The sequence below is a fragment of the Anser anser genome (assembly GCF_964211835.1).
Source record: "Anser anser genome assembly, chromosome: 1".
Lineage (NCBI taxonomy): Eukaryota > Metazoa > Chordata > Aves > Anseriformes > Anatidae > Anser > Anser anser.
Window position 1 is genome coordinate 111987826 of NC_139720.1, and position 14992 is coordinate 112002817.

The following is a 14992-nucleotide window of genomic DNA, read 5'->3' on the forward strand; positions in this document are numbered from 1 at the left end:
AAAGCAGATTTTCGTGTGTAGTCTATTAGGGCGGTCTAGGATATTTTCTTACTTATTTTGGAAGTCAAAGATGAATCAGAGTCCGGAGGAAAAAAAAAAAAGGAAAAGGAAAGAAGAAGAATAAGGTATTTTTACTACTTGTTTATTATTTGAAGGTAGACTTTTTAAAGATGAATTCCTGACATTTGACTATGCAACCTATTGTCATACACAGCAGCCAGCAGTCACCAACAGCTCTCCTGAAACTCCCATAAATGAAAGCTGCAAGACTCATCTTCCTAACTAAACACTCAGTGCGATGCCAGAGCACCACGAAAACAGCCAGAGGAAACTGCTGAAACCCACTAACATGACGCGACAAACCACACTGAATTGTGAGATGATGTGCCATAAGTCACAGGGCTTTGTGCTCAGCAATCAAAGGCTTGTACATCAGCTGTGCTGTGATAACACGACTTATTCTCCTTTGTTCCCCTACCTTTAGTAACCCAGAGAACCACCATGCCACCAGGAGAGCTGGTGTGGAACTGCCTCCACTAGTAGAAGAGAGCAATTTTCAAGGGGTGCAGGGCTTACCATCAGGTAGGTATATCTGCACCTCTTTAACAGACAGTTTTAGGAAACAAACGTGATTCATGCCCATTTTATCCACAGGCACAGCAAGGCTCCCTCTAAATGTCGTAACATTTTGCGTCACCTTAGACTGAGCTGCATCTCTTCCGGAACACAGCTGGGCCATACCCACTTCCTACATGCCCACTAACGTGTCTCTGCAAGCAGGGAGAGAGAGACAACTGGGATCGGGAAGGGCAAATACATATTGCCAGAAATTATGCATTTCCATAGGCACCAAGGCAGACAAAAAGCTGGCACCCCCTACCACACTGTAGACAATGTGTGTTTGTTCGAAATGCAGTGTTACACTGAATGTAGTGCATGTTGTGTTCTGTTTTCTCCTTAAAGGTTGAAAATAAGCCTGCTTTCTCTCCTCATTACAGAGACTTACATATCCCAGCCTCCAAAACAGCCCCACAGAGGCGATCGCCTTCTCGCTTGATGGGATAAATTTATGTTTGCTCTCCATGAAGGAGGTGCGGTGGGAGGAACTTCCCCTAGCCACTGGTAGGCCTGAACACAACTCAGCTCTCATTGTGCTTTGATTTTGATTTACTTCTTTTTAAATCGGGGCTGTCAGGGGTACACTGAGCCTGCCAACTTGTGATGCCTTTTTCCAGCTCACACCACGATGGCATTTTCACAGAGCAGGAGGCTACAGCATTCCCATCGACTGCGTCACCCTGGTGCCATGTGGGAATGGCAATAGCCAAGTGTGAGCGCTCACGGTATAAACACAGCTTTAATAGCAGCAGCCAGAAGAGCTAATGTAAAGCGTCCTTGTCGCCTCCAACCCCACTGCTGCTCCAAGGGAAAGGGCTGTAATGGGTTTTTACCAGGCAGCACCTGAGCATGAGAGATGTTTACGTGGGCGCAGGACTGGTTTGTCAGCATTTCTGTCTCACGCTTGCACTGTGCTGTATTAACAGTCCCTTCAGGCTCAAATTCAGATGAATTTAAATTAGTTAGCAAAGTGACATTGTCCCTTCACATGGCTAACATCGGTAGGTTTCAGACGCACACACTGCATACAGCGTCTCAGGGATGTTCACGAAACAACCTGCAAGCGATGTAGGAGCTGTGGGAAGAAAATGCTCCATCAAAACCAGATGTTACAGGTCCACTGATATGGCTGTCAGCTACACCTGGAGAGAAGACCTTTCCCAGTTGTAGAAGCATCATAGGCAGTTACATTTTGGGAGCAGCCTTCATCCTTTCTTCTCCTTAAATGCTTTCAGGACCAGAGTGGGTCTGAAAGCTTATTCAGTACACTTTGCTTCCCACAAGCACATCTGTTTTCTGGCTGGAGATCAGTGTTGCACACCAGTGCTGCAGCTTTTACACATAGCTGTGAGATTACTTGTCCGTGTTATGGTACTGCTCTAAACTTCTGCGTTTTTGGGATCAAGGTTTTATCATCCTGGAAGAGTCTTCCTCATTCCCCAATATCAGTCATTTCAGGGATGGGACATCTTTGTGGACTGACAAAGTACTTGGGACAATTAATAGCTTTGCAAAGCATTAATTCCTTTGATTCGTGCCAAGCACACCCTCTGCCTATTAGTGCCGTGTATTTTAATGCTTATTTGTCAGTGCAGAGCCATCAGCCAGCATTTTACAGTGTGCATGATTTCTTTATAGCCCGTTCCTAGAACTGTCCAGGTGAGAGCAACAGCATCCGTGTGGGTTTTCGGTGTCAGAGCCAGCAGAGAACTCCCCCTGTGCTGCAGACCTGAGCTTAACAGAGGGCTAAAACATGGTTGTGAGAGCTGGGCATGGCGATCACAGAAATTAAAATCCCTGGGAGTGGGGAGCCCCTTGCCAGCCCAGAGCAGCTTGGCTCTGCATGGGGTGTTCTGAGCTGCTCTGCAAAACACTGGGGTGCCCCACAGCCCTCGCCGTGGAGCAGGGACATGCTCTGCAGGTTCAGGCTATCCAGCCTCAATACCCTAAAGTAAAAAGTCCTCCCCAGACCTCACCACTGCTTTCAGAGCGCAGATTTAATCCCAGCACATTCTGGTTTATTTTACTTTTAACAACAGCTCCCTCTTTACTTTTTAAAGGGAAGGCAGGGAAAGAAGGGTCACTTACAAATCACTTCATTACCAGCCACCTCATTTTCTCACACTTTGTGATGTTTTGAGGGGGCATAGGGCTGGATTTTCTTATCATTTTTAAGTTAAGGTTATTTGCTGCCTTTACCTCCTTTTTCTTGAACTATTATTCCAGTGTATAATTCAACTAATAGCCTGTTATTGCAGTGACCTTGAAGAAAGCTGATGCTCTTCCTGTAGTTGAGTATTCTGGCTTCTTCTAGCTGCTTCTTCTATGATCTAAAGGGCTCTTTTATGCTGTATTAGGAGCCTGGGGGAGACAATGAAGTAGATTCTTCTGAACTACATTTCCACTGGTGCCAACGTTAAGCATGCCTCCACATCCCTCTGCCTTCTCCAACAGCACGTTTGATTTCCAGAACTCTCTGTAGTGACATGAAGAACTCTTGAATGCTCTTCACTTGCCATTTTTAAGGACGTTGCAGCAGTACTCAAAGGAAACTCCAGTGACGCTAGGTTCTTGTGTTGGCCCACCCAGCCAATGCACAGCCACCATGCCAGGGAGACTGTGCAAATCTGTAAATGGTGGGTGGCTGCTGGCTGCCACGATGCCCTGCAGACCCTGCAAAAGCAACAGGGTGAGTACAGGCTACTTGCAAGAAGTGCAGGTACAGAATCAGTTTCTCCTTTATGCAATACTTGCATCTGCAGCCCACTGATACAGGCACCATCACCGCGCTGAGCAGCTGGCCACCTTCAACACCTTCGCCTGCTAGGAGATGCTATCCTGTCCCTTCCCTCCTTCCCAAATCCCTGACGAGCTCCTTCAGTCCCTACGGGGAGTCCATACGGAACACCGGGCAGCCTTCAGGGAGAGCCTGCCCTCGTTAATCAGGGATGATGCCCACTGCTCAGGAGGATCAGTCCCGCTGCAATTAGCGCTTGGACGACTACAGAGATACGAACCTCTCTAATATCCCTTGAGGAGTTAATTAAGGGGGTTTAATCTCCACTGAGAAGAAGCGAATCCGAATCTATCCCTGCAAATTACTTTCTCCAACCGAATGACGTAAAGACCACCCAACGCCCTGCGCAAACCCGGCGGCTGCCCCGTATCCGTGCCTAAGTGCCTTGCGTAACGCAGAGCACAGGGTACAGTGCTCGAATACCTACAGAGCACGTGTGCTTAATTTTTTATTTTTTTTTTATTTTTTTCCTGCTTGTTTGCTTAATTAAAGCAGTCATCCCCCGGCTTTTAAAGCCAGTTTGAGGTTAGGCTGAGGGAGCGAAACGCAGCGCATCTGCAGGGGAGGAGCGACCTCCGCTGGCCGGGGAGCGAAAGGAGCCGGGGACCGCCGGCAGCGGAGCATCCCCGGGGGGTGAGCCCTGGGGAAGGACCCGGTGGGCTTCTGCCACCGCAGCCTCTGCAGACACACCTCTTCTGCCTCTGCTCCTTGCTCCGGAGCTCCTTGCTGCAGAGCGCTGCTGCTCTACCTGGAGGGCAAGGATCCCAGATGGGTCCTGGCTCCAGGCTGAGGGGGATGTTGGAGGAGAGCATGGCAACGGCAAGAAATGGGCGAAGAAGACTTTAAAAAGAAGAAGCTGCCCCCTTTTTAAAGCGAGGTTCATGCCACGAAACACAGACACGGTGACCCTTCATCGTGGAGGAGCGCTGGGCTCTTCCCTTGCCCCGTTTCATGCACTTGGGCCCGGAGCCCGCTCTCCTTCCCGAGGCAGGGCAGCACCACTTAACATTCAGTTCACGTCTCTCTGCAGCCTTGTGACTCTCCGTTCCTGGCTTTGATCCGGTTCCTGCAACAGTAATTAATTTCAGGCCCTCTTGCTCCCTCTTTTTTTTTCTTTTTTTTTTTTTTCCAGCATGCTATTTCTAATTATTTCTTCTTTCCTCGGGATACCTATTTCATCTCAACCATTTTTTCCCCGAGAGCAGGTTATCTGGCTGTTGTAACAGCGTGTGATTTCACAGGGGTCATCAGCTAATTGCACAGCTGTGACACGGGGCTCCGGCACACCTCTCTAGCACACACTACCGGAGCCTGTCCTAGAGCTCAGAAATGTGTTTGCTTCTCCGAACCATGCACACAATTGCAGGAGAAAACCACAGGAGGAAGTTTCCCTCTTGCTTCCTCTGTTTCACGCCGGCTGCTGGCTCGTGGTAGCTCTGTGGTTTTATGCCAAAGCAGTGGGAAGGATTTCAGCTCTGGTGCGGCGAGGTGCACAGCGAGCTGGCGTGCGCAAGCCGCTTGTCACTGCTTGGTGCGTGCTCGTCTCGTTATGTGCTTCCTGCGTGATGCACTGGCTCGTGATCCTGCTATCTCACTGACTTCCCAAAAGTTTCGGATTAGTCTGGCAGAATCACAAGCCAAAAATAATGCTACGTTAAGTAACAAACATTAACTTGCTGAAGGAGATGCGACAGGTATAGGAACTGCTGCATATACCATAGGCCATTTCGATGTAATTTCTATTCCATGCCATTTTACTGTTACCCCCAAGGGAAACAGGGCACTCTGAAAAATGTTTTATAAAATTATGGATGGTGTGACGAAAATCAGTAGAGACTGACAGAGTTTCCTCCAATCAAAAATGTTAGCGGGAGTCGAACGAAACTCTAGTAGGATCAAAATTCAGAATGAGCAATAGTTGGCAGCACCTGAGTGGGTAACAGACCTCTGAGACTCCTTGCCAAAGGATGTCTGAACACAAGAAGTTTCTCTGGCATCAAGGGCACACTGGACAGCCTCCTGGAGCAGAAGTCGTCAAAGATCTACTAAACCTGGAGGGTGGGGTTCAGCTGCCTCGTGCCGTCTCCGGGACTCCCTGCCGTATTCTGGCTGCCCCTCCAGGACAGCATCACTCACCTGAAGGTCCTGCCTCCTCCTGGCTCCACGCACAGGCAGGTGCCTTGCACCTCTGAGGAGGCACCGGAAGACTGGATGTGGGCAGCAGAGTTGACCTTGGGATCTGCAGGATGCTGTGATCTTCTCAGGTGCCTCAAGGTACTACACCATGAAACAGCACCATCTGCCTGCGTTTAGGCAACTTAATCCACCCGTTTTGATGACATCCCATTCAGAAAGACCTTGAAAATGCATGGAAGCTGGAGAGCAGTGGGGAAGCATCACGAATGTTTGCTCTGTTCTTCCCTTGACATAGGTCTGTGGGTGCTTTCTGAGGCAGGACAGGGGGCGCATCTGCACGGGAGCCCTGTGGCATACCCTACCTGCCACTGTCCCTTGCAATCTTTTCCAAGAGGTCCCTCCTTCAAAGTAGCTGCGTTTTGGCCTTAAATGCCTACCAGGCTCTCAGAAGTGGGAGTAGTACCTTTGTGCTAAACCAGGGTGTTAAGGGGAGAATTTCTCATTTCAAGTATTCTGTTTCAACTGGGAGAAGACAGGACAGCAGAAAACATTATTTTGTGTACCCAAACGTAGTTAAGATAGAAGTCCAGTGATGTTTTTGCAGCAAGGTCCCAAGGATTAATGGCAGTCAGCCACTGCCACCATCTACTGTGTTTGATACACGTGGGACATCACAGGAAATGCATCTATATCCACACCAAGCAGTTCTCACTGGGGGTGAGAGGACCAGGACAAGGTGACTTACGGCCTCTTGACTTGGCTCACCCCCAAAGTAAATCTGTATGCCTGGCATTTACAATGGAAGACTGTCACCAAGCTTTATCTCCTAAGAATTTGTCCACTACATTTCATCACAGTATTTTCATTTTTGTTACAAAATTCTAGATCACAGAATCACAGAACGGTTTGGGTTGGAAGGGACCTTAAAGCCCATCCAGTTCCAACCCCCTGCCATGGGCAGAGACACCTCCCACCAGACCAGGTTGCTCAAAGCCCCTTCCAGCCTGGCCTTGAGCACCTCCAGGGATGGGGCATCCACAGCTTCTCTGGGCAGCCTGTGCCAGTGATAGATACGTTTTGCCATTTGTTCCTCACATTGCAGGGGGGGGGGGGGGGGGAGGGAAGGCAACTTTTTCTGTGTGGCAGGCTGAGGAGGGGTGCATAAGACAGAGCAGGTGGGAAGAGCCCTCAGCAAGGTTCCCAGTCCAGCCTCCTGCCCAAAGCAGGGCCAGCCCTGGGATCAGACAAGGCTGTCAAGACTTTCTCCACACAGTTCTTGAAAAAGCCCAAGGAGGGAGCCTGCACTAGTGCTATGGGCAGCCTGCTCTCGTTTCCGGAGCAGGGGCATATTCATATTCCCCCGAGGTTACGTACAGTCAGCATCACCTGTAACATCCGTTCATGGAGGTGAACAGCTGCAAAAGCCGTGGATTTGTTTTGAAGGTCACATGGAAAATATATCATCCCTTTCCTGTTACTAAATTGATTGTGAACAGAGAACTGAAAGGAGAAAGCCAGCCAGATACCGCAGTATTAGTGTATTCCCGGATGTACACAATGGACAAACAATCCCACGCTCCCTTTGCCGTCAGTATAACTTTCTTCATCTTTGTTACTCTGCCACAAGACGTGATTCCTTACTACTTCTGATTACTTCCTTACATTAATGAAACGGAAACATCACCCAGCCTGATGGATAAACAGCCTTCTGCAACCGTTTCACTGGTACCACGGGCTTGCTACGTGACCTTGTGCGTACTCCTCTACCTGCCTTCATTTGTCAGGCTTAAAATGGGAGCAACTTACCCAGGCCCTAGGGCTACTGTAAGATTTTATTACTGCAAAAAGCTACTCAAGCTCGTGACCATGTATGACACAGGGGTGATATGTATTACTAACAGGATGTGGCCAAAGGAAAAGAGAAACAGAAGAAGCAATCTTTCACAGAGTTTCTTTCCTCTCCTTACCTCCCCAACAATGACGGGCCTCAGGAGGCTTCCAAAATTCTGGACTAGATTTGTTCAGCAGCACTGACACGCTGACAGTCTTCAGTCAACATGCAGGGCAGCTCTTGTAATTGAAAAGATTAAAAAGGAGAACTCTACTGTTCAACAGTTTCTCAGCAATTGTTAAGAATAAAATTAAAGGGAAAGGAAAGCAAGCTGCAAAGAAGCTTACGACATCAGGAGTGGGAACAGGAGCTGCGGGGGAGGCAGCACTGCTGTCCCCACGATTATCTGGCCGCATTTCAGCTAGCAGCACACAGGCAGCAGGGTCACATCCTCAGTGTGTTAGCTGCAGAGACAGCCACCTCAGAAACAAGATACTCCCTGTGCTGTTCTGAGGCTGGTGCAAGCAAAGCATGTCTTTGAGGAGGCGTAGAGAAGACAACAAACTGTCGAAAAAGAGTTAAGAGCAGCACTTCCCGCATAACTGGTTGCGGATATAGTAAAGAAAATGGCAACTCTCATGTCTGTAAGACATGAGCTGAGCCCTACCCACCCACATTAAGCCTGCACAGTTCAGACCTCACGTCTTTCCTAAGCTACAGAGGCTGGCAGGTGGGAATACAAGAGCTACACTGAAGCTTTACACTTTCCACCTATCAAACCCTCTGTGTAAGGCTTGATACGAGATAAATTAGCCACATAATACTAATTTTTGATGCAAGGCGTGATGTTAGTGCAGTGGGACGAGCTCTTTGTATACAGTCTGAAAGCTGTAGTCAGTTGCTGGAAATACTGCAGTAGCCATTAAAAACTAAACCATGGAGAAAATGAACACTTGAACACAGCCAAACACATCACACGTTAAAAGAGAGGTTATGGCTTTTAAAATAGAAGTTCATACTTGTTCACATTTGTTCTCAGGTAAACTCACAAACAAGCATTAACATGCTTTTCACTCTTGTTTCGTTAGAAGATGATGAAGTTTCACACATTTTAGGAAAAGCGTTGATAGTTAAACTTGAATACATTATTTTAAAAGTCAGTGCTCCCACTAAAGGAATTTTTTTGTTTTGTTACAGACTACACAAAAAGCAGAGCTGAGGGCTCTGCTGAAAGCTGCAACCAGATGAGCCTGTTCCAAGGGGACACCCACACAGGACCCAGAGCGCACAGCACCATGGCTGGAAACGTGAACAATAGGGACTCTCCTACAGGCTGCTAAAGCAGGGAGAGTGATCCTGACAGCTTCATCTGTCCTAAGACATGCTTCCTGCTTGCCTTCACCAAGAAGGACCTCTGTCTCAGAGCACATATGTACACATACCACTTTTTTTTTCCTCCAGTATTTTATTTCTGACAGGCATTTACAACGTTCCATTCATAGAACTAAAAACATAAAAATAGACCTTCTTTCAGCTTATAAAAGAAATATATAAGAACCTTTGACATAGACATGTCATGACATTATGTACAAGAACAACGGTACCTTTCCAGTACCAGCCTTCCAGTATTCCAGAACTGACTGTATTCCGCTGGGTACAGCACAGGACAGCTAAAACCTCTGCTTTTCTAGTATGCTGGGACACAACTGACAGGTAGATGATATAAAACAATGGCGTGATAATACAAAAGGTATAGAAACCTTTCTAAAGCTTTTACGAAAAGAAATGAGAGGATAGCAAAAAGTTAAAGAGAGAAAGCTATCGTAAGAACAAGTATAGTGCACCAGAAACCAGAAGTGGGTGGGGGGCAAGGCAGGAATGCTAGCTGGGACACAAAGACAGTGATGGATTTCAGGGGGAATAATTTTCATTATGTTTTAAAATATAGTCAGAGTGGATTTTATAAAATATAATCCTAAAGCTATTATAAAATTTCAGGTTTTCAAAGTACCTACTAATGTGTCAAACATCAATAGATACCAAAAAAAGAAAACTTCATATAATCTTTTTTTTTTTCCATAGGTGAAACTGAAATGGGAAAAGCTATATAAATCTTTAAAAAAAAAAAGTGCTATTTTGTGTTTTGTATTTGGAAGTTACTTAAAAACCTTTTTAGTCACATTTTACCCTGTTTTAGATGCTTAAATAAAAGATTTAAAATGCTAAAGAGGTTTGCTTGTTTAGAAGTCACTCATATTCTATTGCAGTGGAAAAGCTTTTATAAAGGAATGAAAATACACTAGTTTCACCCACAGCAGGAGAGTGGATGAGGTCAGTTTTTTGGCCATGAATTCCCTGTCCCCTATGCCCAAACTGTCAGAGAAAGCAGACCAAACAAATCCATGATGTTGCTGCACTAGCTCCAGCAAGGTTACACCATAGATCGGTTTGCTCCACTACAATTCGGTCATGCCATTTTATTCTTTTTATTATCTAACTAAACTCCAGTCTCAAACATATACAGTAATCCTTTTCCTGAAGAAAGTTATACCTAAATAAGAGTTTCCAGTTCATATTTTAATATAAAAACCACCTTTCCTAACCCTCTGCAAAAAGCTAGCCTCGTATCCTAGACGTGGAGCTAAGCTAACACTGTAAAATTATTATCCCTTTGTGCCCCTGCATCTCAGGTAAAATACAAAAAAATATTTCTTCAAGTGTTAAATTCGGGTCTCTTAAGAGAGTTTGGCATCTTTATAACATTATGCAAAACTAGAGCTTCCAACATTGACATTAAATTAGACCAGCCACAGACCGAGAGGACTTAACACAACATAAATCCCAAACCTTTCCTCACACATCCCTAAAATACATGTATATTCTCTTACATTTAAAGAGGGAAAGTAGTAAGAATACTGCAACTGTACACGTTAAAAAGGCAGTTTCCTCATTAAGGAGATGAACCTACGGTTGATGCTTTACGGTTATAAAACCCTTTCTTTGTTGTGCTATTGTATAAGCTAGTTTGCTGCACGTAGGTTAAGACATCCAGAGTAATTTGTTTTCCAGTGATGTTCTCCCCACACTTAATTTCAGCCCCTGATTATGTTAGAATAAATAAGAGTGTGAAAGCCCTTGGTAACGTAAGACAGGACCTTAAGCTTACTCCGTTCCAAGTTTTGAGCGTTTTACAGTTGCCTAGAGTGTGGCCGCATGGCTTTGGACCAATTCAGCTGCCGAAATGGTGTGTGCAAGTGTGCAATCTACGGGGATCGGCTCTTGGCGGTGTGCCGGGGGCGGGCAGGACAGGGAGACCTACGCATCCAGGCGGGGAAGGGGAGCAGTTTAGAGCTCCGTGTTCAGTTTCCTGCTGGGAACAAAGTCTTCACGCCTAACCCAGATGACCTCCTCGCCGTGGCCCTCCACGTCGCCATTGATGCCGGTCAAGGCCGCTTGCTTCTTCAGCTGGGTCATCCTGGAGGCGTGCGTGTCCATGGCCGGGCGCGCGCGGTCTCCCCGGCACGGCTGGCTGCTCGTGATGGAGGCTGCCTGCAGCCGCTCCCGGAGCTCTCGGTCGGCCACGGCGCCTCTCACGGCCTCGCAGTACTCATCGTCATCGCTGAGGATGTCCGTTTCCTTGATGTCCTCCTGCTCCTCATACTGAGCAAGGTCAAACTGTTCCTCTACCCAGCGGTCAGTGTCCCCACTGTGCGTGGGCTGCTGGGGCTCTTTTTCAGGGCTGCTCGTGAAGACGGCATCTGAGTCAATGGTAAACCTGTTTCGGGCCAGCCGCCGCCTCCTCCTCCCAAGAGACTTGCTTGGGGCTGACACTGTGCACACACAAAGATAAAACCCCAGAGGCTTTTTACACATGGTACAACTCTCTTTAAAAAGTTAGTCTTCCAAGGGCCCTTTATTTAACACCGCTAGGCACAAACCAGGCAGACTCCCAAGAATGACCTAGTCATTCAGCATCCTCCCTGCAGGCAAGTCATACTTCACTCAGCTCCTCGGCACAGGTCTCTCTCCAGCTGAAAAAGGAGTTTCTGCTACTCAGATCCACAGTTGGGATAATGGCCCACAATTACTGTTCCTCCTAAGCGGTAGGCAGCCAGCCAGCACAAAGTGCATCTGTTCAGCTCAGCTTCTCAGGAGCAGCTCCCTGCTGTCAGTACACAGCAAACCTCAACTAGCCTTACACATCGATATGGGAAATTGCTTTGTCTTGGCTAAGAGCAACATTATAGGTTTCCAAGTAGCTACCTCGGTACTGAAGGTGCTGGCGTTGTTGCTTTATTTATGGGGAAGTTTCCTATCCAGGTTCTGCTACTCCCTTCCACACTTTCACCTTACTAGGGAGGAAAAAACAAGAAAAACAAAGAAACCTTTCAGAAGTTCCTTACGCAGCATCAGCTGGTCTGCTAGCTTTTGCAACTGGCCCAATTAGCAAATTCACATCTTCTGTGTTGGAACATTTTCATAAGAGGCTTATGAGACAAAGCAGGGGATGAATCCTGCAGCCAAAGGACCTGCAGGCATTCCAGCACTTTATTTGTGCACACAGGTAGCTCCATCACAAGCAGGTGAACTCCAAGGTTATAGTTTGTCTCCCTCCACTAAACAGTGCCTTAGCACTTGCAGTTTTTATTCATTGAACTCTAGCAGCTTGAGGGGAGAGGGTTACATTTTAAGACCCTCAAAACATGCACCAAGTTCAACAGTTGCAAGTCTTAAAATCTCCAGACTTTTCCCTATAGTTAATTGCAGCAGAATTCATCATGCAAATGCACTGCCAAGCCAAACTAAAATAAGTTTTGGCATCTACACATCAACCCCACAGGCTGATTGAAGAAGCACTGTGGTAAAACAGATGCATTTTGGTCCTCCTCTGAATATTCTTTCTTACTATTTTAAGTGCCTCTGAGGCTGATGGCTAGCATCACCTCAAGTTAGAAGCCGTGCTGCAAATGTTATTGGTCTGGCCAGCCTATTACAGAAGAGGAACAGAAAGCCTGGTTGTCTACATTGCTGGATCTAATGAGCAGAAAAAAAACAGACCAGAACAAAACACGCAGCAGTGCTGAGTATTTTTCAGTTGGAAGCAAGTGTTTCTTCCCTCCATCATCTAGTGTTCTGAAAGTGAAACCTGCTTTTCCCTGGGATTTTCTCATTGCTTTTGCCTGAAGTCAACCAAAAAGGAAAATCCGTGGTTTAGGACAGACCATTACAAAAATAATAGCATCAAGTGCATGCCTCTCAAAGCGTGAGATGTACATGCCCTTTAGCAATAGAGCTGAAAAGGCTAAAAATGGAGGACATACAAAGCTGTCTCTCCAAACCATATCACGCACAAGAAAAATCAACTCCCCCAAGTGAATTTTAGTTAACAGTGCTAGAGTTAGCTTGAAAACTCTATACATGCTTTTGTTTAAGAAATATGCAGCGGGCTTCTGTTTTGTTCAGCTGAAACCCATTTCCAGATTAAAGTGCACAGCCAATTGGTATTGACAGAAATCCTGTTTCTTCCTCCCATGCCAGAAGGACTTCTCTGAAGCTGAACCTTGAGTGCAAAGCAAGGTAAACAGAGGCAATTTAAGGCTCTCGAGGAGGTGAAGCATGGAAAAACAGCAGTTTTTACATACACAGGAGAGAATGCCAATCCTAGTACACAAGTATCAGATAACAACACGTCCTACAATGGTGCTGGGGTTACTGGGATCTTGAAAGTCTGTAGCCCTACAGTACCTGCCCTGTTCATGGCTGGCCTTGCACCTTTTAGAGCACACAATCTTTTTCCACCAAAAGGAACATATTGCTGGGATGAGGGCAAACTTTCGGTTTTAAGAAGCTGTCTTCTGTGTTTATCCCGCAGAATCGAATGCACTGCCTTCAGAAAGTCCTTCCTGTGTTCTGGTGAACTGAAAAACAGGTGAAAATACAAGAGGCAGAGTTACCTCTTGCAAACTGCTGAAAGCTCACTGTAAATAAGTGAAATAATAATCAGTACTGTAATTTAAAACTGAAGACTGACTGGCATACATTTCCCCAGAGAAGATTCAATTTAAATCAGTATTTTCAAGGCAAAGCTAACTACACTAAAGTACATAAAGCTAACTATTACTGTAGTAATTGCAACAGACATCCAAGGAAATAAATATTCTGTATGTTAACAAAACGTTTAGCCATTCACTCCTCGAGCCTTCCTTTTCCCTCCAACACTAACCACAAACTTTGCTTTCTCTGATAAACATCAAATTGATCTATAGTGACTAATTCAATCTCAGTTTGTCTCCCCTAATCACACACCAAGAAGTAGTCCTGCAAATCTTTACTACCTAGTAGTGGGAATTGGCTTGATATCAGCTCCATTGGACTCTGGCAACCTTGTGTACCAAGTTCTGATTTGAAGCCTAAAACACGTCAGGGCAATCACCATGACAAAGACGGACAAAATTAATTTAAGAAAAGGGTAACATCCCAGGAACAGGGGTTGGAACTTGTTGGCATGGAAGGTCAGCTAAACAAGACACACAAACATCTACCTAGCATAATGCTGGAGTTGAATTGGATGTAAATTTGTGAAAGGAAAGTTGTAATAAGGACATTCCCACACGTGTGCAAGGCTGATCAGATCTGTGCCTTTATCTTAATAGACTTTATGAAACTCTGCCTGCCAGAAATGAGGTTCTAACGCCTTCTGCCCACTTCCCCACCAGCTGTTCCCAGACTGCCTTAAACAAATGATAAAGGCAAGCTGGGATGCAGAGATGCAGCTGCCATTGGAAAATTTGGAAACGCACTTACCTACAGCAAAGGTGAAACGTTCTTTCTGGCCTGCCTTCAGACTCAGATTTAACATGGACAATCTCACATACAGAATTGGTCTCTGCATCTGCAACAAAAAGTAAATAGCATTTCATACATCAGGTTCTCATCGTAAACCTCAGTAACAATATTTATTCCGTTACCCTAAAAAATGGTTTAAGACTGTCTGAGACAGCAAATTATACACTGAAAATAATATTAATTTATGGATGAAAGGCAGCAGTGGGAAAGTGGCCAATGAAACAACAGACATGAACTGGCCAAAATCTAGTAGAACTTCGTATTCAGTCACTCAGTCCTATAAAATATGGGGGAAAAAACAGTTCTTTGGATATTTCATATAGTATTGCCACATTTTACAGGCGTAATTTTTACAGACAGCTACATCCTATGTTCCTTCCACTTTCACTTATGTGGAAGAACAGGAGCATATGTTAAAAAAATCTCAGTTTTAAACAGTAACTTTCACATGAAGCCATCTACCACAAGAAAAAGAATTCACTAGCCCTATTTTCTCACAGTTGCAAGATTTCCTTCAAGACTCTAAAAGAGGAACAAAACAAATCAGAATTGGCAATAACTATGTTCTGTTTTTCCAGGACCTTGACTGCCTTCAAAAAAGTACTGACAAGGCAGAGATACAGAATTTGAGCTTCTGCCCCCTTCTTTCTCTCCAGGGCAATTAGATTCCTTCCTCAGGTCCCCAAAGCTGCATACACACGTACTAAGGAGAAACACCGATCAGTGAACATCTCCAAAACAAACATTAAAAAGACTGCCAAATT

The 14992-nt window shown here is 45.7% G+C and overlaps 1 protein-coding gene and 1 long non-coding RNA gene across 29 annotated transcripts in view; one reads left to right on the top strand and one right to left on the bottom strand.

Annotated features, from left to right (window-relative positions):
- The first annotated feature begins 239 nt into the window (after positions 1 to 239).
- On the top strand, positions 240 to 8688 carry LOC310893434. Its single transcript, XR_014578984.1, has 4 exons — positions 240 to 374; positions 485 to 582; positions 999 to 1122; positions 8580 to 8688. It is a non-coding gene; the product is annotated as an uncharacterized lncRNA (long non-coding RNA).
- A 139-nt stretch (positions 8689 to 8827) lies between these two features.
- TIAM1 (TIAM Rac1 associated GEF 1) overlaps positions 8828 to 14992 on the bottom strand; it is a 176173-nt gene continuing 170008 nt past the window's right edge. For all 28 annotated transcript variants that reach the window (XM_083822182.1, XM_083822207.1, XM_083822208.1 and 25 more), the window contains 3 exons: positions 14187 to 14274; positions 13128 to 13300; positions 8828 to 11212 (listed from right to left, as the gene is read on the bottom strand). In XM_083822182.1, coding sequence (XP_083678308.1) covers positions 10728 to 11212; positions 13128 to 13300; positions 14187 to 14274 — 746 coding nt within the window. In that variant the 3' untranslated portion in view covers positions 8828 to 10727. The remainder of the gene's footprint in view (positions 11213 to 13127; positions 13301 to 14186; positions 14275 to 14992) is intronic.